Raw genomic sequence first — 21196 nt, 5'->3', positions numbered from 1 at the left:
GTTTCTCATAGTTAAACAGGATTACCATATGACCAAGCAATTCCATTCCTAGGCATATAGAGATCTGAAAACAGGGACTCAAACAATTACTTGTACACCAGTGTTTGTAGCAGAATGATTCACAATAGCCAAATGTGCAAACAGTCTAAGTGTCCATCTATAAGTGAATGAATAAACAAAATGTGGTGTGTATGTACAATGGAATATTATTCAGCCTTAAAAAGGAAAGAAATTCTTCGGGGTACCTGGGCTGGCTCAGTTGGTAGAGCATGCAACTCTCAATATCAGGGCCATGAGTTTAAGCCCCATGTTGGGCATAAAGCTTATTTTAAAAAAAAAAAAGTAAAGAAATTCTGAAACATGCTACAACATCGATGAACCTTGAAGACATTATGCTAATTAAAACTAGCCAGACACAAAAGGACAAATATTGTATGATTCCATTTATATGAAATATCTAGAATGGACAAATTTGTGAAAATGGAAAGTAGTAAAGAGGTTTTTGGGATCTGGGTCCAGTGGGTAATGGGATCTATTGCTTAATGGTTATAGAATTTTTGTTTAGGGTGATGAAAAGTTTTGGAAATAAATAGTGGTGATGGTTGTACAACATTGTAAATGAACTTGTTATATTTTAAAATGATTTAAATGCCAAATTTTATGGGCACCTGCGTGCCTCAGTCAGTTGAGCATCTGACTTCAGCCCAGGTCATGATCTCACAGTTCGTGAGTTTGAGCCCTATGTCAGGCTCTGTGCTGACAACTTGGAGCCTGGAGCCTCCTTCAGATTCTGTGTTTCCCTCTCTCTCTGTCCCTCTCCTGCTCACACTCTGTATCTCTCTCAAGAATAGAAATAAACATTTAAAAAAAATTTTTTAAAGAAATTTGCAATCTAAAACCAAACCAAACCAAACCAAAAAACTTACAATCTAATAAAATAATTTTGGACATTTCAGGAAAAAACATTAAGTATTTGATGACAGCATGAGGACACTGGTTCCCTTGTCAGAGGAGATGGGGAATAACTGGAAAGGGGAATGAGAGAAGTTCCTCATTCTGGAACTTCTGGAATAACGGGAAATGTTTTGATTGGGGGGTTTATATGGGCATTACGTTTGTGAAAACTTATGCAATTTTATACTTAAGATCTGTGCATTTTACTTTCTGTGAATTTCACCTGGTAGGAGGGCATTATTAGCTGCTGCTAACCACTTGACTATTAATATATATTACTGTTATTTTCTCCTGCTTCTCACTTGCATGAAGTTCTTCAACATATATAGGCTTTAAATTTTTTTTGTACCTCTTATCCCCGTTAATCTATTTTACCCATCTCCTCACCCTCTTTCCCTGTGGCAACTCCCAGTTTCTTCTCTGTATTTAAGACTCTGGTTTTGTGGGGTTTTCTTTAAATTCACATTTAGGTGAAATCATATGATATTTCTCGTTCTCTGATTTATTTCACTTGGCACAATGCCCTTAGGCCCATCCATATCGTTGCAAATGGCAAAATCTCATTAAAAAAATTTTTTTTAATTCACTTTTCAGAAAGACAGAGACAGCATGAGTTGGGGACAGGCAGAGAGAGGGAGAGAGAGAGAATACCAAGCAGGCTCTGCATTGTCAGTGTAGAGACCAAGGTGGGGCTCGAACTCATGAAAACCATGAGATCATAAAGCCAAAACCAAGAGTTGGATGCTTAACTGAGCCACCCAGGCACCCAACACCTCATTCCTTTTTAAGGCTGAGTAATATTCCACTGTGTTTATATACCACATCTTCTTTATCAATTCAGCTATTGATGGACACTTGTTACCATATCTTGACTACTGTAAATAATGCTGCAATAAACAAAGGGGTGCATGTATCTTTTCAAATTAGTGTTTTCATTTCCTTTGGGCAAATACCCAGTAGTAGAATTACTGGATTGTGCAGTATTTCAATTTTTAACCTCCATACTGTTTTCCACATTGCTGCACCAATTTACATTCCTACCAACAGTGCACCAGGGTTCCCTCTTCTCTGTGTCCTTTGGATCTTTTCCACATCTAACATTTGCGATTTATTGTCTTTAAGGTACTAGTCATTCTGACAGGTGTGGGTGATAGCTCCTTGTGGTTTTGACTTGCATTTCCCTGACGATTCGTGATGTTGAGCATCTTTTCATGTGTCTGTTGGCCATCTGATGTCTTCTTTGGAAAAATGTTTATTCAAGTCCTCTGCCTATTTTTAAATTGGATTTTGTGTGTGTGTGTGTGTTTGTGTGTTGAGTTGTGTAAGTTCTTTATATATTTTGGATAGCAACCCCTTATCAGATATATCATTTGCAAACATTTTCTCCCATTCACTAGGTTCCCTTTCTGTTTCGTTAATAGTTTCCTTTGCTGTGCAATAGCTTTTTATTTTGGTGTAGTCCCAAAAGTTTATTTTTGCTTTTGTTTCCCTTACCGGAGGAGACACATCCATAAATACGTTGCTAAGGCCAATGTCCAAGAGATTACTTCAGAGGCTTTTAATTTTAAATAGTTATGTTGATTCATGGGGCGCCTGGGTGGCTCAGTCCGTTGAGCCACTGTTGGCTCAGTCTCTTGATTTTGGTTCAGGCCATGATCCCAGGGTCATGGGATTGAGCCCCCTCATCAGGCTCCATGCTGAGCATGGAACTTGGGATTCTTTCTATCTCTCTCCCTCTGCCGCTCTGCCCTCCTCTCCCCCCAGCCCTCTCTCTCTCCCTCAAAAAACAAAAAACAAAACAGAACAAAACAAACCCAACTAAAAAAAAATAGTTAAGTTGATCCATTTTTCCATTTATAGTTTCTGGTATTTGTCTTACTTTAGAAAGTATCTTATTCGAAGTTTGCAAATATTCTTTTTTCCATATTTTTGTATCATGCATATGTGTGTGTGGTTGTATGTGTGGATTACATATAGCTGTTGACTAGCTGAAAACCATGGGCAAGTTTCCTAACATTGCTAAGCCTTGGTTTTCTCATTTGTAGAGTAGGGATAATGTTGATTTGCTTTTGTTATTGGTATGTTTGAACAAGATAACATTTGAAGGCCATTAAATGCTTGACCCACTTAGAAGTTATTCAGAAAAGGGTAGCTCTTTGGGCACCTGGGTGGCTTAGTCAGTTAAGCGTCCGACTTTCGCTTAGGTCATGATCTCGCGGTTCGTGGTTTGAGCCCCGCGTCGGGCTCTGTGCTGACTGCCAGCTCAGAGCCTGGAGCCTGATTCAGTCTGTGACTCCCTCTCTCTCTGACCCTCCCCTGCTCACGCTGTGTCTCTCTCTCTCTCTCCTAGAAATAAAACATTAAAAAAAAAAAAAAAAGAAAAGGGTAGCTCTTGTTATTTTATATGGTATTATCTATTATGGTATTTGACATCTTATCATAATTCTTTGTGTTTCTGTCTCTTTTAGTAAGGATTTTCATTGGTAGGAAATGTGGCTTTCTCAGTGCCGAACCAAGTGCCTGGCATTTAACAGGCATTCAAATGTTTGTTGAATAAATGAATGAGTTTATAGAACAGATGAATAACATAAAAGCAAGAAGTAAAAGGAGAAAGAAGGGCTAATTTTATCAAGGAGTCCTGATATGAAACTAAACACAAAACTGGAGTCCAACTAGGGTAGAAGGAAACTTATTAAATATGTAGGGGCTCCTGTCAAAGGACAGGCTCCAAGAGAACTGAGTTTCTGCTGATTGAAACTGCAAATGTTCAGGTAAAAGTGCATTTTTCTGGGGAGAAGGTCCGTTGGCAGATTTTACTTTCTAGGAAGCCAGAGCTCCGAGACGAAATCTATCATTATGAAGTGATGGAGGGCCTCCTCCCCCTCCCCCCCAAAGGAGTGGGTGGTTCCCTTCTCCATTGGCTTGCTGATTCTCATATTTGCAGATTCTTACATTTGTTTATAGTCAGGCTTAACTCATAAGCCCACTTCTGCTTCCCATTATCTGTGTGACCTTGGTAAATTTTTTAAACTGTCTAGGACCAGTTTTCCCCAGTAACACCCACTGTAAGGGCCTGATGAGTGGATTACCAAATCAGAACTTTGCTATAATGCAGAGGGATTATAGTGCACAACTAATTGTGTGTCTCCTTGGCCTATGCCCACCCCCCCCACCCCCGCTTTAATTTTTTTTTGAGCCATTTGTTTTACATCCATTTACCCTGATTCTCAGGCCTTGAAGCAGTTCCTCACTTTAAACAGTTTGCCTCTACTGGTCCTTAGAATTGGGTAATTGCACTAAGTAAATATCAATTACGGTCATTTACAAAAACTGCTGTCCAAACATGCCCTATTATTCTGCAGTACAAGAATAATAAAGGCAAACTCACATTTGTTGATTTCCTATTGTGTACCAGCACTACTCTGGGTACTTTCATGCCTTATCTTATAATCCTGCAAATTAGACCTGTCATTAAGTAAGAACATTGACAAAGTTTTTGCTATATGGATTTTAAATTTGTGCCTGGACCATAGTAGACAGTAAAATATCATTGTTTGGGGGTTTTTTTGTTTGTTTTTATTTTTTTTTAATATTTTTAATTTATTTTTGAGAGAGAGAGAGAGAGACAGCGTGAACAGGGGAGGGTCAGAGAGAGAGGAGACACAGAATCCAAAACAGGCTCCAGGCTCTAAGCTAGCTGTCAGCACAGAGCCTGATGCATTGCTTGAACCCACAAACTGTGAGATCATGACCTGAGCAGAAGTCGGACGCCTAACCGACTGAGCCACCCAGGTGCCCCATCACTGCTGACCAAATAAACTTTCTTTTACCTTTTAACCTAAATTTCACAACCATTCAGCATAGGCAGATGTGCTCCCAACCTTAAAATAAAACCAAAAATTGTTGAGTTCTCAGTGAAGCTGGCCTGTAAGAAGTTGTTTTCAAAAGGGTGTCTGTGTGGCTCAGTCACTTAAGTATCTTGACTTTGGCTCAGGTCGTGATCTCTCCGTTCACGAGTTCAAGCCCCACTTTGGGCTCTGTGTTGACAACTCAGAGCCTGGAGCCTGTTTCAGATTCTGGGTCTCTCTCTCTCTGCCCCTCCTCTGCTTGTACTCTTTCTTTCAAAAATAAATAAACATTAATTTTTTTTTTTTAAAAAAGAGAAGCTGTTTTCAATATATTAGTCAACAAATATTTACTGAGTAAATACTGTGCTCAAACTATGGAAACTGGGGCTTGTGAGAGCATACAATTCCAGGAACTGTGGTGCTGGTTGGGACGACAAAACTGAGAATAGGGAAAGGTGACCTCACCAGCTCCAACTGGGTGTGGCTGAGAGTCGGAGGAGCAGAGACTTTGCAGGTTTTCAGGAGAGATCCCTTGGCAGGATGGAGCAAGGAGGATTTGGTGAGAAAGGGCTAGATATAGTGTTGGGACACTTGGGCTCTAGTCTGGCTGAGGCTTAACTGGTTGGGAGACTTGGGGCAAGTCTCTTAACCTCTCCAGAAATCAGTCTGGCATCTGGAAAAATAAAGTGGGAGTGGGGGGTGGTAATTGTTGAACCTACTCAGTTATTGAGTGCCTTCCAATTCTTAGATTTTAAAATTCTCTGTCAGCCATACTTCTTTTTCCTTTGAGAATAAAATACTTCCTATGCTTGGAATTTCAATTAAGTCAATCAATGGCATTCATCACCCACTATACTCTAGGAGACTGCCACAAATTCTCTCTCTCTCTCTCTCTCTCTCACACACATGTACACACACACACCACACACATCAAGGTTTTTTTTATGTTTGTGGCAAAATATACATAACATATATATATTTACCATTTTGACCTTTTTTTTTTTTTTTAGAGAGAGAGAGAGTGAGAGTGTGTGGATGCATGAATGGATGAGCCAAGGGTGGGGGGGGGGGTGGGGAGAAGGGGCAGAGGGAGAGAGAGAATCTTAAGCAGGCTCCACGCTAGGGGCTCAATTCTGCAACCCTGGGATTGTGACCTGAGCAGAAATCAAGAGTTGGACACTCAACTGACCAGCCACCCAGGTGCCCTCCATCTTAACCATTTTTGTCTGTGCATTTTTAAGTGCAGAAATCTAGTAGTCTTAAGTACATTCACCTTGTGCAACCGTTACCATCATCCACCTCCAGAATTCTTTGCATCTTCCAAAACTGAAACTCTGTACCCATTAAACAGTAACTTCCCATTCCCATTTCCCCCCAGCTCCCGGTAACCACCATTCTACCTTCTATCTCTTATGAACTTGGCTATTCCAGTACCTCATAGCAGTGGAATCATACAGTATTTGTCTTTTTGTGCCTGGCTTATTTCACTCAGCATAATGTCCTCAAGGTTCATCCAGGTTGTAGCATGTATCATAACTTCCTTCCTTTTAAAGACTGAAAAATATTTCATTGTATGTATATAACACATTTTATCTATCCATTATCTGTTGATGGACCATTGGGTTCCTTTCACCTTGTAGCCCTTGTGAATAATGCTGCTATGAACATGGGTATACAAATATCTCTTAGAGATTTTGCTTCAATTCTTTGAGGGTATATACTCCAAAAGTGGAATTGCTGGATAATATGGTAATTCTATTTTTAAAAGATTTTTATTTATTTACTTAAAATGCTTATTTTGGAGAGAGAGAAAAAGAGAGAGAGCTCGAGCAGGGGAGGGGCAGAAAGAGAGGGAGACTGAGGATCTAAAGCAGCCTCCTACCTGTCAGCACAGAGTCCAATGTAGGGCTCAAACTCACAAACCATGAGATCATGACCTGAGCTTAAGTCGAACACTTAACTGACTGAGCCACCCAGGCACCCCAAGATTTTATTATTTTTTAAAGTAATCTCTACACCTAATATGGGGCTCAAACTCACAACCCCAAGATCAAGAGCCAGCCAGGCACCTCTGGTAATTCCATTTTTAATTTTTTGAAGAGCCACTATTCTGGTTGTACCACTTTAAATTCTCACAGTGCAAAAGGGTTCCGATTTTTCCAATCTTGCTAACACTTACTTCCCTTTCTTCCTTTTTTAAAAATAGTAGCCATCTTAATTGCTGTGAGGTGTATTCAATTGTGGTTTTCATTTGCATTTCCCTAATGATTAGTAATGTTTAGTATTTTTCATGTGTCTATTGGCCATTAGTATATCTTTGGAGAAAGATCTTCCAGTCCTTTGGCTATTTTTTAACCAGGATTTTTGTTGTTGTTGAGTCGTAAGAGCTCTTTATATATTCTGGATATTATTTAGTCTTTAGCAAATACATGATTTTCCAATATCTCCTCCCGTTCCATGGGTTGATTTTCACTCTCTTGTGTCTTTGATGTGCAAAAATTTTTAATTTTTTAAAGTTTATTTTGAGAGAGAAAGAGGGAGCATATGTGAGTGGGGGAGGGGTAGAGAGGGAGAGAGAATTCCAAGCAGGCTCTGTGCTGACAGTGAAGGGCCCTCGAACTCATCAACCATGAGATCATGACCTGATGTGAAACCAAGAGCTGGACACTTAACAATCTGAGCCACCCAGACGCTCTCAGTTTTAAATTTTGAGGTAGTCCAACTTACCTATTTTTTTCTTTTGTTGTCTGTGCTTTTGGTGTCATAGCCAAGAAATCATTGCCAAATCCAATGTCATGAAGCTTTCCTCACGTTTTCTTCTAAGACTTTTATAGTTTCAGCTCTTACATTTATTTCTTTGGCGCATTTTGAATTAACTTTTACATATGGTGTAAGGTAAGGGTTTAACTTCATCCTTTCACATGTGGGTATCTAGTTTTTCCAACACCATTTGTTGAAAAAACTAGCTTTTCTTCAGTGAATGGTCTTGGTACCCTCGTTGAATATTATTTTACCATTTAGGAAAGGGTTTGGGGTTATAAACTTCTGAGAAGGGGAGTGGTACAGGAATGACCTGGTGTCTGTCTTAGAGCCTCAGGAGAGTTGAATATTAAGATCTTATTTCAAGGAGCATTTATTTGTGGAGCGCACTGCACACATTTATCTGTGTGCTCAGTGCACACTGGACTCATGTTTTCCCACACTTTGCCTCTTCAGCTTCCCATTCAACCAGTGACGTAGGTAGATGAACCCCTTTAACAAACTTGGCTCCCTACAGGAGCACGGTTACAAAGTTAGGATTTGCATCCAGGGCTCTCGGCTCCATGCGTCCCATTATTTCAGGTGTCCTCATCTCTAAAATATGGGCCGGAGTGAAATAAGATGGTCTCTATTGAGCAGCCCTGCAGCTATACTATCCTATGCATTAAGGGGTCGCTAAAATCAGAGGCCAAGCGTGCAGTGTAGACGTTAGGTCCGCGTAGAAGAGCTGAGCGAAGACAGCCCATAAGGCCAGAGTCCTAGGACTGGAGTCCCGCCCCCGGGCGGACCCCAAATTCTTACCCGGAACCTGGGTGCGGCTGGGCTGTGCGACTGGCGCGGGTGGGGGACCAGCAACAGAAAAATGCCTGCGACGCGACTGTCGTTGAAATGTCCCCCAGCGTCTCCGGAGTAAGGCTTTCCGGTTCTAACAACGTCCCTGGAGTCAGCGCCTTTGCCTGTCTCCCGGTTACACACCCACCTCGGAGTAGTTTCGTCTCCGTTGCCCCTTCCTGGCGTTTCCTCTTGGTACGCCCCTGCCCAGTCCTGGAGAGGCCGGGCGGCCGCCAGCGTGGACACTGCGCATGCGAATCCCCACCGCGCGGGTTGGGGGGGGGGGGGCAGCACGGACCCCGCCCCTTCGCTGCTCCACGCGTGACGTCGCGGGGGGCGCCGGCCTCCGCCCGGCTGCGAGCGGTGAGAGCTAGCGGCAGGCGGGCCCGACGCCGCAAGACCGGGAGAGGGATTTTGCGGGTGTTGAGTTCCTGCAGGAGGGGCTTGGGGCGGGAGGAGGGGAGGCCCTGGGGCACCACCAGCCGCTGACCTCAGGCTCTGCCCTCCCCCTTCGTGCTTTCTCCCTCTTTCCAGATGTGCCGGGATGGGAGGCAGGGCAGGGGCTGGGCATTTGTGACACCTGTATTTCCCTGGAGCCCCCCTTCTCCCCCCCCCCACTATATTTATCCCGCCTTCCAGATGTTCCTTTTCATAAGTCTGTCGCTTCTCGCTTGGGAAAGGGCACTCCTTCTACCTGGAAGCAGAAAACGGGTTTCAGACTTTGGCCCTGCCCCTCCTCTGTTAAAGTCCTGGAACCTCAGTTTCCACCACAGTGTTTTTTTGCCTTGCTTCACCTAGTTTTTAAGATAAGTATGACACAGAGAAATAGAAAGGAAATGGACATTTGTTGAGTCTCTGCAAGGCCCGAGCACTATGCAAACTGCTTTAGCTGTCACATTTAGTCCTCATTATTTGGTGTTCTTAGAACGCAGATCCTTAAGCTCACAAAGGTTAACTGGTTTTTCTCCGGATTTTTCACTTAGCCAGCGAGTGGCAGAGGATTCAGACTGACCGTTTTGCTCCAAAGTGGAGTGCTTTTCATCAGACACTTCCTTTGTCTAGGCTATTGGCTGGAACTGTTCTTCAGCCAAACCCTAGCCCCGGGAACAGCTGCTTCCTCAATTTCTCCCCTTGAGAATTCTCCATTTGGGTTCCTTTTTCCAGCACAGTGTGCTCTGCTTTGCTTCTGCATTGATTACATCAGAGATGAAATAGAGCAGACATTTTTTTTTGAGTGGTGCATGGCGATGAACACTTGGGAATCAAGAGCCTTGGGTTCTGGTCCTGGCTCGGGCAGTAACTGGCTGTGTGGCCTCGAGCAAGTCCCTTGTCTTTTCAGTGCTTTAGCTTCCCTTTGAATAAAATGGGTAAGTGCCTTCTGACTCTCAGGCTCTTGTCCAGTTCTTCCTTCCTGTTCTCCAGCAGGCTCTCCGTGGAGGCCCGGACCCCTCTCCTCCCCATGGGCAGCTGCCAGGGAGGGCACAACCTGCATCTCTGTCTGGCCCACCACCCACCTCTGGTCTGTGCCACTTTGATCCTGCTGCTTCTTGGCCTTTCGGGCCTGGGCCTTGGCAGCTTCCTTCTCACCCACAGGACTGGCCTGCGCAGCCCTGACATCCCTCAGGTGAGTACCTTCTTCATCCTTTCCATACTGGCCTGCTCATGCTGCTAATCCCTCCCCTCTCACCTCTCTCTCATCTTTCTTTTGCACATAGGACTGGGTCTCTTTCCTGAGATCTTTTGGCCAGCTGACCCTGTGCCCTGTGAATGGGACAGTCACAGGGAAGTGGCGTGGGTCTCAAGTCGTAGGCTTACTGACCACCTTGAACTTTGGAGATGGTCCAGACAGGAACAAGACCCAGACATTCCAAACCCAGGTCTCGGGTAGTCATTTGGGATTGAAAGGTGAGATCAAGGAGGACTATGGGCTGGGCATCAGAACACTTAGGGGTGGGCCCTGTCTCTGACCTCTGCAACCTGGTGACCCTGGGTCACTTCTGCTGTAGTAAGGACTAGATACTTTCATACTTCCAGTGAACAGGTGTTTTCTTTTTCTCCTTCCAGCTCTGACATTCTTCTTTCTTCTCCTCCTCCCTTTTCTTCTTCTTCTTTTTTTTTTTTTGGGAGAGAGCCCGAATATGAGCAGCGGGAGGGGGCAGAGGGAGAGAGAGAAAATCCTAAGTAGCCTCTAACACAGAGAGCACAGAGCCTGACTTGGGGCCCAATCCCATGACCCTGGGATCATGACCTGAGCTGAAATCAAGTCAGACTGAGCCACCGAGGCACCGCTGAGGTTCTTTGGTTCCATCCTGGGGGGTATAATGAGATGAGATAGATTTGACCTACTGTTTTTTTCTTATCCCTCTTCATCTCTACTGCTTTCTCCTCTTAGAGGCACCTTCTTTTTCCTCAGGGATATTCAAGAAGCATGTCCTGTTCAATTAGGCAAGTGTCCTAAGTGCCTGCTCTGTTCTTACCACAGCTCTATGTGCTATGGAGGATACAGAAAAAATTAGGCATCTCCATTTCCATAGAGCTTAGAGTCGTCTGGGAAAATGATGAGAGAGAGAGAGTCCGTTGATTCCTGCATGAGATTTGACCTCAGGTTCTTTGCCTGAAACTGGGGAGATGGAAAGGGAGGGGAGAAAGGTAGAACTCTCTGGCTTCTGAGGTCCTTTTCAACCCTATCATTCTAAGATTCTCTTGTGAATTACGTATGTATATGAGTGTGTCACGGGGCGAGGTCTGATATATACAGACTTGGGGTAATTTTTCCTGTGCTCTTTATTTTCTGAATATATCCACGAGAGCTTTGTTGAGATAGGATCACCATCAAACTCACACATTTAAAATGTACAATTAAATTGCTTTTCGCATATTCACAAAAGTGGGCAGCCATCATCACAATCCATTTTAGAACATATTCATTCCCGCAAAAAGAAATCCTATACCCATTATCAGTCACTCCTCTTTTCCTCCTAACCTACCAGACCCAGGCAACTACTTTCTTTTCCTGTAGATTCGCTTATTCTGAACATTTCATACAGTATGTGGTCTTTTGTGATCTGGCTTCTTTCAGCCAGCATGTGTTCAAGGTTCATCCATGTCATAGCACTTATCAGTACTTCATGTTTTTATTGCCGAATAGCATTCGTTGTATGAATAGACCACATTTCATTTATCCATTCACCAGCTGATTGACATTTGGATTGTTTCTACTTTTTGACTATTATGAACAATGCCACTGTGAACATTCATGTACAAGGTTTTGTGAGATCATAATTTTCATTTCTCTTGGGTGAAATGAACTACCAAGGAGTGGAATTGCTGGATCATATGGTAACTCTACGTTTAATCATTTTTTTAATGTTAATTTTTATTAGAGAGCATGAGCAGGGGAGGGGCAGAGAGAGGAGAGAGAGAATCCCAAGCAGGCTGCATTCTCAGCTTGGAGCCTGACAGAGGACTTGATCTCACGACTCTGTGATCATGACCTGAGCTGAAATCAAGAGTCAGACCCTTAACGGATTGAGCCACCGAGGCACTCTCATTTAAACAGCTGCCAGGCTATTTTCCGAAGTGCCTGCACCATTTTGTATTCCTCTCAGTAGTGAATGAGAATTCCAATTTCTCCACATCCTCACCAGCATTTGTTATTGTCTTTTTTATTCCAGCCATTCTAGGCAGTGGGAAGTAGTATCTCACTGTGGTTCCTTTTTTTTTTTTTTTTTTAATTGTTTATTTCTTTTTGGGAGAGAGAGAGACCGAACATGAGCAAGGGAAGGGCAGAGAGAGGGAGATACAGAATCGGAAGAAGCCTCCAGGCTCTGAGCTGTCAGCACAGAGCCCAACACAGAGCTCGAACTCACAAACCGTGAGATTATGACCTGAGCCGAGGTTGGATGCTTAACTGACTGAGCCACCCAGGCGCCCCTCACTGTGGTTCTGATTGGCATGACTAATGATACTGAACATTTTTTCTTTTTCTTTTTTTTTAATATTTGTTTATTTTTCGAGAGAGAAAGGGAGAGACTGTGAGCAGGGAAGGGGCAGAGAGAGAGGGAGACACAGAATCTGAAGCAGGCTCCAGGCTCTGAGCTGTCAGCACAGAGCCCGACGTGGGGCTCAAACTCATGGATCGTGAGATCATGACATGGGCTGAAGTCAGACACTAAACTGACTGAGCCACCCAGATGCCCTTGAACATTTTTTTTTCATGCACTTATTGGTCATTTGTCTATCTTCTTTGGAGAAAAGTATGTTCAGAGTTTGCTTTTGAAAGAAATTGGATAATTTGTCTTTTAATTGTTGAGTACTGAGAGTTCTTTATATTTTCTAGATACAAGTCTCTTATCTAAGGTATGATTTGCAAATATTTTCTCCCATTCTCTGGGTTGTCTTTTCATTTTGTTGATGGTGTTCTTTGAAGCACAAAGGTTTTAATTTTGATGAAATACAGTTTATCTGTTGTTTCTTTTGTTGCTTGTGCTTAGTTTCTTGGTTTAGCAGGCTTTGCCTAACTCAAGCTCACTAAGATTGACTCCTGTACTTTCTACTAAAGTTTTATAGTTTTGACTCTTATATTTTGCTCTATGATCCATTTTTTAGTTAATTTTTGTGAACAGTGTGAGGATGGATCCAACTTCAATGTTTGCAAGTAACTATTCAGTTGTCCCAACATGTTTTGTTGAAAAGAGTATTCTCTTTCAATAATTTTGGCACTCGCATTGAAAATCAGCTGAGCATGGATGTATATACAGGTTTTCTTCCTGGACTCTCAGTTCTCGTCCATTGATCTTTACGTCTATCCTTATGTTAGCAGGAGACTCTTAATTACTATAGCTTTGTATTAAGTTTGAAATCTGAAAATTCCCATCTGCGGGGTGCCTGGGTGGCTCAGTCGGTTAATCTTCCAACTTCAGCTCAGGTCATGATCTCACAGTCTGAGTTCGAGCCCCTTGTAAGGCTCTGTGCTGACAGCTCAGAGCCTGGAGCCTGCTTCAGATTCTGTGTCGCCCTCTCTCTCTGCTTCTCCCTGCCTCACTCTCTCTCTCTATATGAAAAATGAATAAACCTTAAAAAAAAAGAAAGAAAGAAAATGTGAGTCCTCCAACTTTTTTTAAATTAATTTTTAAAAAATTTATATCCAAGTTAGCATATAGTGCAACAGTGATTTCAGGAGTAGATTCCTTAATGTCCCTTACCCATTTAGCCTATCCCCAACTTTGTTCTTCTTTTGAAAAATTGTTGTTATTCCAGATCCCTTTAATTACCATGAATTTTAGGATCAACTTCTCCAGTTCTGTTTTTGCAAACAAGCCCATGTTCTTTTTATAATGATTAGAACCAAAATAATATCATGAAAGATTACTCTGGACAAATTAAACTATAACCTATGATTGCATCATCTAAGCAATAATTATTGAGCACCTACTGTGTAGCAAGCATGGGGAACATAGAGACATGGAAGACATGGGTCCTTGCCCCAAGCTGCTTACAGTCTAGCAAGGATACAGACATAAACAGAAGTAAATACCTTTCTTTTCTTTCCTTTTAATTTTTATTTGAGAGAGACCAAAAGCATGGGCACAAGTGGGGGAGGGGCAAAGTGAGAGAAAGAATCTCAAGCAGGCTCCGTGCTGAGCGGAGTTGGGGCTCAATTCCACAACCCTGGGATCATGATCCGAGCTGATGTCAAGAATCAGATGCTCAACTGACAGAGCCACTCAGGCTCCCCAGAGTAAATACCTTTCAATGTGTGAACTAGCACACAAGGTACAGTGGGAATAGTCAGGCGCCTGTCTAGCAGGGATAGTGAAGACAGGCTTTTTCAAGGATTCAGTGCCTGAGCTGAGGTTTAAGGGAGGTTTAGGGGTGTGCTCTTTCAGCCAGAGGGACAAGCATATACAAAAGGATGCAGATGGGGACCATAGTGGCATGTTTGAGAACTTCAAGGGGTTCATTTTGGTGCAGGGAAGGAATATTGAGTGAGTGGCAAGAGATGGACTCGAAGAAGCAGACAGAATCCTGTGGAGAGGGTCTTGTGTGCCAAAGCCAGGTAGTTGAACTTTATTTTATTTTTTTTAATTTTCTTTTTTTTTTTTTTTTTCTAAGAGAGAGAGAGAGACAGCGTGAGCAGGGGAGGGTCAGAGAGAGAGTCACAGACTGAAACAGGCTCTAGGCTCTGAGCTGGCAGTCAGCACAGAGCCCGACGCGGGGCTCGAACCCACGAACCACGAGATCATGACCTAAGCGAAAGTCGGAAGCTTAACCGACTAAGCCACCCAGGCGCCCCCAGGTAGTTGAACTTTAGTACGTTGGGCAAACTCACAGATTTAGTCAGGAAAATAGTAGGGTTTTGTTGTTGTTGTTGTTCTTTTAAAAAGATCACACTCTGTGGACTGATTGTTTGGTAGGAAAGCATCCAGATGGAGGAAGACCAGTTAGGAGGTGGTTGCAATTGAAAGATGATGAGAAGGGGCACCTGGCTGGCTCAGTTGGTGGAGTGTGCAACTCTTGATCTCAGGGTTGCAAGTTCAAGCCCCACGTTGGGTGTACAAATAACTTTAAAGAAATAAAATTTTTGGAAAAAAAAAAAAAGAAGATGATGAGAAAAACTGAGCTAAAACAATCCTGTAAAAAACAGGGACTGATCTGAGAGACATTGGCAATGTGGGATTGACAGGACTTTGGTGATTAATTCGATCTGGAAAACATTGAAAAGGGGTCATTCTCTTAGAAACTTTTACATGTACATTTCTCAGTTCTCATTATGATATATATACTGGTTCCTATTTCTCTTTTGTCCCTTATGACATCATTTTTTTTCTTACTGCCTGGCCTGAATGTTCTTATTTTAATGGATGTAAGATGATCCATTAAGTGCTTAGGCCATCATTTGTAATGCTTTTCCTGGTGTTAAACATCTCTACTGTTTCTTATTTTTTGGCATTTTTTGTGAAATCACAATAAACATCTTGGTATACTTGGCATTTTTCTTTCTTTCCTTAGGATTAGTTTCTACAAGTGGGATGACTGAGTTCAAGAATATGGATCTTTTTGGGGCGCCTGGGTGGCTTAGTCAGCGTCCGACTTTCGCTTAGGTCATGATCTCGCGGTTCGTGGGTTCGAGCCCCGCATCGGGCTCTGTGCTGACTGCCAGCTCAGAGCCTGGAGCCTGTTTCAGAGTCTGTGACTCCCTCTCTCTCTGACCCTCCCCTGCTCATGCTGTCTCTCTCTCTCCTAGAAATAAATAAAACATAAAAAAAAAAAAAAGAATATGGATCTTTTTTTAATAGACAGATTCATTTTGTTGTGGATTCAGAGCACATAGAAGTATACAAAGCACGTGTAAAAATCTTCCTCACCTCAGGGTGCTTGGTGGCTCAGTTGGTTCAGTGACCAACTGCAGCTCAAGTCATGATCTCACAGATCCTGGGTTTGAGCCCCCCCATAGGGCTGTATGCTGTCGGCACAGAGCCTGCTTCAGATCCTCCATCTTCCTCTCTCTCTGTTCCTCCCCCATGCCTCCTCTCTCTTTCTCTCTCTCTCTCTCTCTCTCTCTCTCTCTGAAAAACAAAACAAAAAAATTCTCCTCAGTCCACAGTTTGATGGGCATCTTCTCAGTCCCTCTCTGTACCCATTTAAACTTGCGACAGATACAGCCAAATTGTCTTTTTCTAAAAGATGTTACTCATAGAAAGTGCCCATTTCCTCATATCTTCAGCAACTCTTGTTATTATCAGTCTTTAATTTTTACCAATTTAATGAGCAAAGGAATTACCCAATTGTTTTAATAATACTTTCTCCTGATTGTTAGTGAGGTTGAACATCTTATAGGTTTATTGGCCATTTTCATGCCTCCATAAACTTCCTGTTCATACCCTTTGCTCATTTTACTTTTAAGTTATTTGTCTTGGAGTTTTGCAGAAAAAAAGAAAAGAAAAAATTATTTGCTTTACCTTCTTGATTTTTAGAAGATCCTTATACATTCTGATAGTAGGCCTTTTTGCCAGTTAAACATAGGTATTTTCATCCATTCTGTTACTTTTTTTTAAGTTCTCTTTCATTGCAGAGAAGCCTTTAACTGTTAATGAGGTTGAGTTTATTGCTCTCATTCTTTACTCAGGCTTTTAGGTCTTGTATTTTTTTTAGGAAGGCCTTCCCCACTTTAAAATTAGAAAATACTCTTCAATGTTTTCTTTGGGTTTTGTTTTGTTTAGTTTATTTGTATAGGTGTTTAGCACATCTAGCCTCTACTTAGTGTGAGATGTGTCTAACTTTTTTTTTTCTCCAAATGGAAATTATTCCAAGGCCATTCATTGACTAAATAGGCCATCCTTTTCCCACTAATCTGAAATGGAGTGTGAGCTTTTTAATGGATTTTGGGACCTAGTAGAAAGTTACTTTCTTAAGAAGGACAAACTAGTTTATACAGACTGACGTTGTTAATGTGTGTCGGCCCCAGGGTCACTGCAACTTTGTGAGTATTGGTATGATTGTTTTATTGATTGTAAGCTAACTTAACTTTGTGTTTACATTGGTACACAGTTATTGTCATTTCTCGATGACACAATGATGGCCTAGAGCACTTGATCGAATAGCCTCAATGCCAAAACACCTTAGGCATTAGAAATGAATGTAAGTCTGAAGATGGATGGCTTCCAGCCCACCCTCCATTTTCTTCCACCGCCTCTCCTGTGTGTCTCCTAGGACCTTCTGCAGGAGAGGTGGTCCTCATTACAGCCAGGGTGACCACAGAGAGGACCCCGGGAACCTGCCTGTATTTTAGAGCTGCTCCGGGAATCCTGCCCTCCAGCCAGCCACCCATATCCTGCTCAGAGGAAGGAGCAGGAAATGCCACCTTGAGCCCTAGGATGGCCGAGGAGTGTGTCAGGGTCTGGAGCCACGAAGGCCTTGTGCTCACCAAGCTGCTCACCTCGGTAAGAACCTCAGGTTGTTGGGGTTTCGTAGACTCCCACGCAGAATGCTGTGTCTTGAAGTCTCTTGGAGGCTATTTTACCTAATAGAAAAAGGCATCGGCTCTAGAATTCTGCCTCAGAGGGTGTGTGACCTTGAGCAATCATCTGAGCCTCTCTGAGCCTCAGCTTCTTCATCTGTAAAATGGAAAACATGGTATTATCTCTTGATTCCAACAAATAAAGATGAACGAGAATTAATGTCAAGTGCCCAGGTCAATGCTTGGTACATAACAGCCACTGGGTAAATGACAGCTATTACTATTAACTTGTCTTTAAACAGAATAAAGGAATTCAGAAGCTGTAAGAAGAGGCAGAATGGGCTAATTGCTATCAGAGAGATGTGAGCAAAGTGTTATTCAAACATGGGATAAGGAGCAGTTAACCCTAACTTGAACATTTATGGAGAGCGCTTCACAGAGAAGGTGGCTTTTAAGAAAAGGTTTTGTGTATAGTAGTTTATGATGTACAAAGTGCTTTCAGGTTCATTATCTCATTTGATCTTAAAATAGCCTTTTGAGGTAGCTGTTATTATCCTATTTTACAGATGAGGAAACAGGCTTAGAGAGAGGGAGTGAGTTGCCCAAGGCCACACGACTGGCTAAGTGGCAGACACAGGATTGCAACCTATGCCTTCTGACTGCAGTCACAGGCTTTTTCTCCCCTTTCAGGGTGACCCTTGAAGAGGAGGAAGATGTGGGCAGGGAATGCAATAGAGGGGGTTCAGGAGAGGGGAAATAACATTCCAGGCCAAAGGGCCAGCACAAACACAGGCCTAGAGATTGAAAAATGTTCGGCCTTCGAGGGCACTCCATGATGAGGGGCTTAGGAAGGACTGAGGGGAAGAGATAGAAGAGATGCAGGGGCCTTATTATGAGGTACCACGATGCCTAAAATGCTACAACGTGACACTGCAGGCCATGGGGTCCAGTGGTGCTGGGTGGAAGAGACTGAGTGGAGAAGAGAGATCAGTTAGGAGGCTACTGTGTACTCTTTCCTCACACTTGCGAAGACCCTGGGGAGGAACATCACCTGGGACTTCAGAATCAGAGAAAAAACTGCTTACCAGACCTGGCCCTGCTTGAGCATATTTCCAATGTGGATGGTAGTGAACGTTCCTGTCTCATGGAGACATAAGGGGGCTCACTTAAATGGCTGGGCAAGAAAGCAGTTTGTGGACCATCGAGACAACTAGCTTATACAGAAATTACATTTTCTTTTTGGGTTCTCCTTCTCTCTTGGATGTAGAGAGCCCTCTCCCCCATGAGGGCTTCTCTCTCTAGTTCATGGCCTGGGGATAAGATGTCTTCCCAGGGGAGGATTCTCCGCCCTCCCTCTCTCATTCATTCCTCCTTCCCTCCCTGTGCCCATCCTTAGGAGGAGCTGGCTCTGTGTGGCTCCAGACTGTTTGTTTTGGGCTCCTTCTTGCTTCTCTTCTGTGGCCTTCTCTGCTGTCTCACTGCTGCGTGCTTCCACCCGCGCCGGGAGTCCCACTGGTCTCGAACCCGGCTCTGAGGGCGCTGGCCTAGTTCCCATCTTGTTCTCAGGTAAGGTGCTTTGCCCCAGTCCTTTGGGAGTAGGGGATGGAGTAGGGGTGGCAATTAGAACATAGATAGAGCCATTCCTTAATAATACGGTTTGGTTTTACTTATTTTTGAACTCGACGTAGACGGAATCATACATATTCTTTTGTGACTGACTTCTTTCAGTTAACTTTCTGATTTTTAAGATTCATCCATAACTGAAGTTCACATCCACGTTTTTTGGGCAACAGTGGGAGTCGAGAGGGTTCAAATTTGATGATGCATCCTGGATGTGAATTATGGTTGTCTTGCTTTTTTTCCTGACATCCTGATACCCATTTTTATAATGCAAATTTTGTAAAGCACCTCTTGAACAGCTCAGAAGGATTGGTGATGCCCATTTACTAGGGACGTACTATGTGCCTAAGCATTTTACATACACCTTCTCTCTTCTATCAGCCTTCACTGCATTTAGAAAAAGTTGATTCTGCAAATCAGGATCTTTGGAGGAACACACCTCACAAAGGTAGCAGTGGGTGGGGGCCATATTGGCTAACCAGTTAATGTGTCAGCTCATTAAAGAAAAACAATGTTTCTGCAAAAAAAAGTCTCACTGTCAGGTGGATCTCATATAATATGAGAGTTATCTGTTGTGCATCCAGCTCTTTTTTTTTTTTTTTAAATATTTTTATTTATTTCTAGGAGAGAGAGAGAGACAGCGTGAGCAGGGGAGGGTCAGAGAGAGAGGGAGACACAGACTGAAACAGACTCCAGGCTCTGAACTGGCAGTCAGCATAGAGCCCAACGCGGGGCTCGAACCCACGAACCGCGAGATCATGACCTGAGCGAAAGTCGGACGCTTAACCAACTAAGCCACCCAGGCGCCCCATCCAGCTCTTTTTTTAAACATTTATTTTTGAGAGATAGAGTGTGAGCAGGAGAGGGCAGAGAGAGAGGAAGACAGAATCTGAAGCAGGCTCCAGGTTCCCCAAGCTGTCAGCCCAGAGCCCGGCACAGGGCTTGAACTCACAAACCATGAGATTATGACCTGAGCTGAAGTCGGCTGCTTAACCGACTGAGCCACCTAGGCGCCACACAGCCAGCTCTTAAACCATTCTCAGTTTCAACAAATGGCTGCTGTGCCCTAGGAAATAACCATGGGAGAAGTGACGATGGCTCAAGCCCAGGGAGCGGCTCTGGCCAAAGGAACTAGATGCTCAAGATCAACTTTGCTTATTTTGCTCAGGACTAGGCTTCACTGCCCTCTCCACCTGACTGGGATAGGAGATGGTGGAACTCTCTTGGCCTTTTTTAGATCTGAGTGGACTGGGAAAGGAAGCCTCTCTGGCTCCTGGCAGATCCTGGGGTCCTGAAGCCACCCACCCCAGTCAGGAGAAGCGCTTGTACCTATCTCTAGTTGCCATTTCCTCCGCTCCTGACTCTGCAGCATCCCAGCGCCTCCCCCAAGGGCCCTCTGATCTGCCCTGGTTTTTAATTTTCTTTTTCTCCAGGTGTGAATCAACTTCTCTGGCCTTTGTTCTGAGTTGGAAGAGATGTTACAAAAAATGGAGAGCTGGAATGTGGGGGGAAATAAAAGGCTTTTTTTGCCCAATGTTGCCCAGGGTGTTTATTGGGGATTGAATTGAGGTGGGAATTTCAGGGCAGACAGGGTTGGGGGACTTGACTTTGCTGAATCTTCAGTTTGTGACTTGTCTTTGGAAAATACCTTTTATCCCAGCTCCTCCACTCTATGTCTTGTTTTCTTCTATGAAATAAAGTTGATAGCTCCTACCAGTTGAGAGAATTAGGTGGATATGGTCATGGAAATGCTTTGACATAAATGCTTTGTGACCTTGGGCAGGTCATGCAATTGTGAAATGCCTGCTTCCTGAAGGGATCTGACAGATTGAGTTTTCCTAGCAAAGATTCCTCGAACTTAGGAGCCCATGTCCTGGCTGCATGGTTACTAACCAGAGCAGTCCATTTTCCCGCCTTTTCCGAGCCCAGCAAGCCTCCCTCCCTTGCCCCTCCCAACAGCTACCCTATACGCAGGCGCAGATCACGGCTTCTTCTTTCCTTCCACTCGCGCCCCCTCAAAGCTTCCCCTAGCAACAAGCTCGGGCTCTGCGCTGAGGAGGGGCGAGCGCATGCGCCGCAGCCCTCTCCACCGCCAGTTGTCGGACTGCGCGCTGAGCTCCTCCCCATGCAAGCCTAGCCCTACTCCCCGCCTCCTCCCGTCCAAAGGTCCGCGTGGCGGAGCGCGCGCGCACTCTGCCTTGGTGGCTGCCCATCTCCCTGGCCG

The 21196-nt window shown here is 43.6% G+C and overlaps 1 protein-coding gene across 4 annotated transcripts; it reads left to right on the top strand.

Annotated features, from left to right (window-relative positions):
* Nucleotides 1–8671: 8671 nt before the first annotated feature.
* Nucleotides 8672–20510, top strand: TMEM219 (transmembrane protein 219). Of its 4 annotated transcripts, none has more exons than XM_039247883.1 (6): nt 8672–8756; nt 9816–10017; nt 10109–10298; nt 17106–17335; nt 18749–18918; nt 20406–20510. In XM_039247883.1, the coding sequence occupies exons 2-5, from the start codon at nt 9853–9855 to the stop codon at nt 18884–18886; spliced, it is 723 nt and encodes a 240-aa protein (XP_039103814.1). In that variant the 5' UTR covers nt 8672–8756; nt 9816–9852; the 3' UTR covers nt 18887–18918; nt 20406–20510. The 4 variants fall into 4 exon arrangements, with proteins under 4 accessions (XP_039103814.1, XP_039103813.1, XP_039103815.1 ...); XM_039247882.1 differs by having other exon boundaries at nt 8673–8756; nt 9819–10017; XM_039247884.1 differs by lacking the exon at nt 8672–8756 and adding an exon at nt 8779–8799.
* Nucleotides 20511–21196: the final 686 nt, after the last annotated feature.

This window comes from Hyaena hyaena, unplaced genomic scaffold (genome assembly GCF_003009895.1).
Source record: "Hyaena hyaena isolate Hyena2069 unplaced genomic scaffold, ASM300989v1 scaffold_306, whole genome shotgun sequence".
Taxonomy (NCBI): domain Eukaryota; kingdom Metazoa; phylum Chordata; class Mammalia; order Carnivora; family Hyaenidae; genus Hyaena; species Hyaena hyaena.
This window is presented reverse-complemented; position numbering and strand designations above follow the sequence as displayed.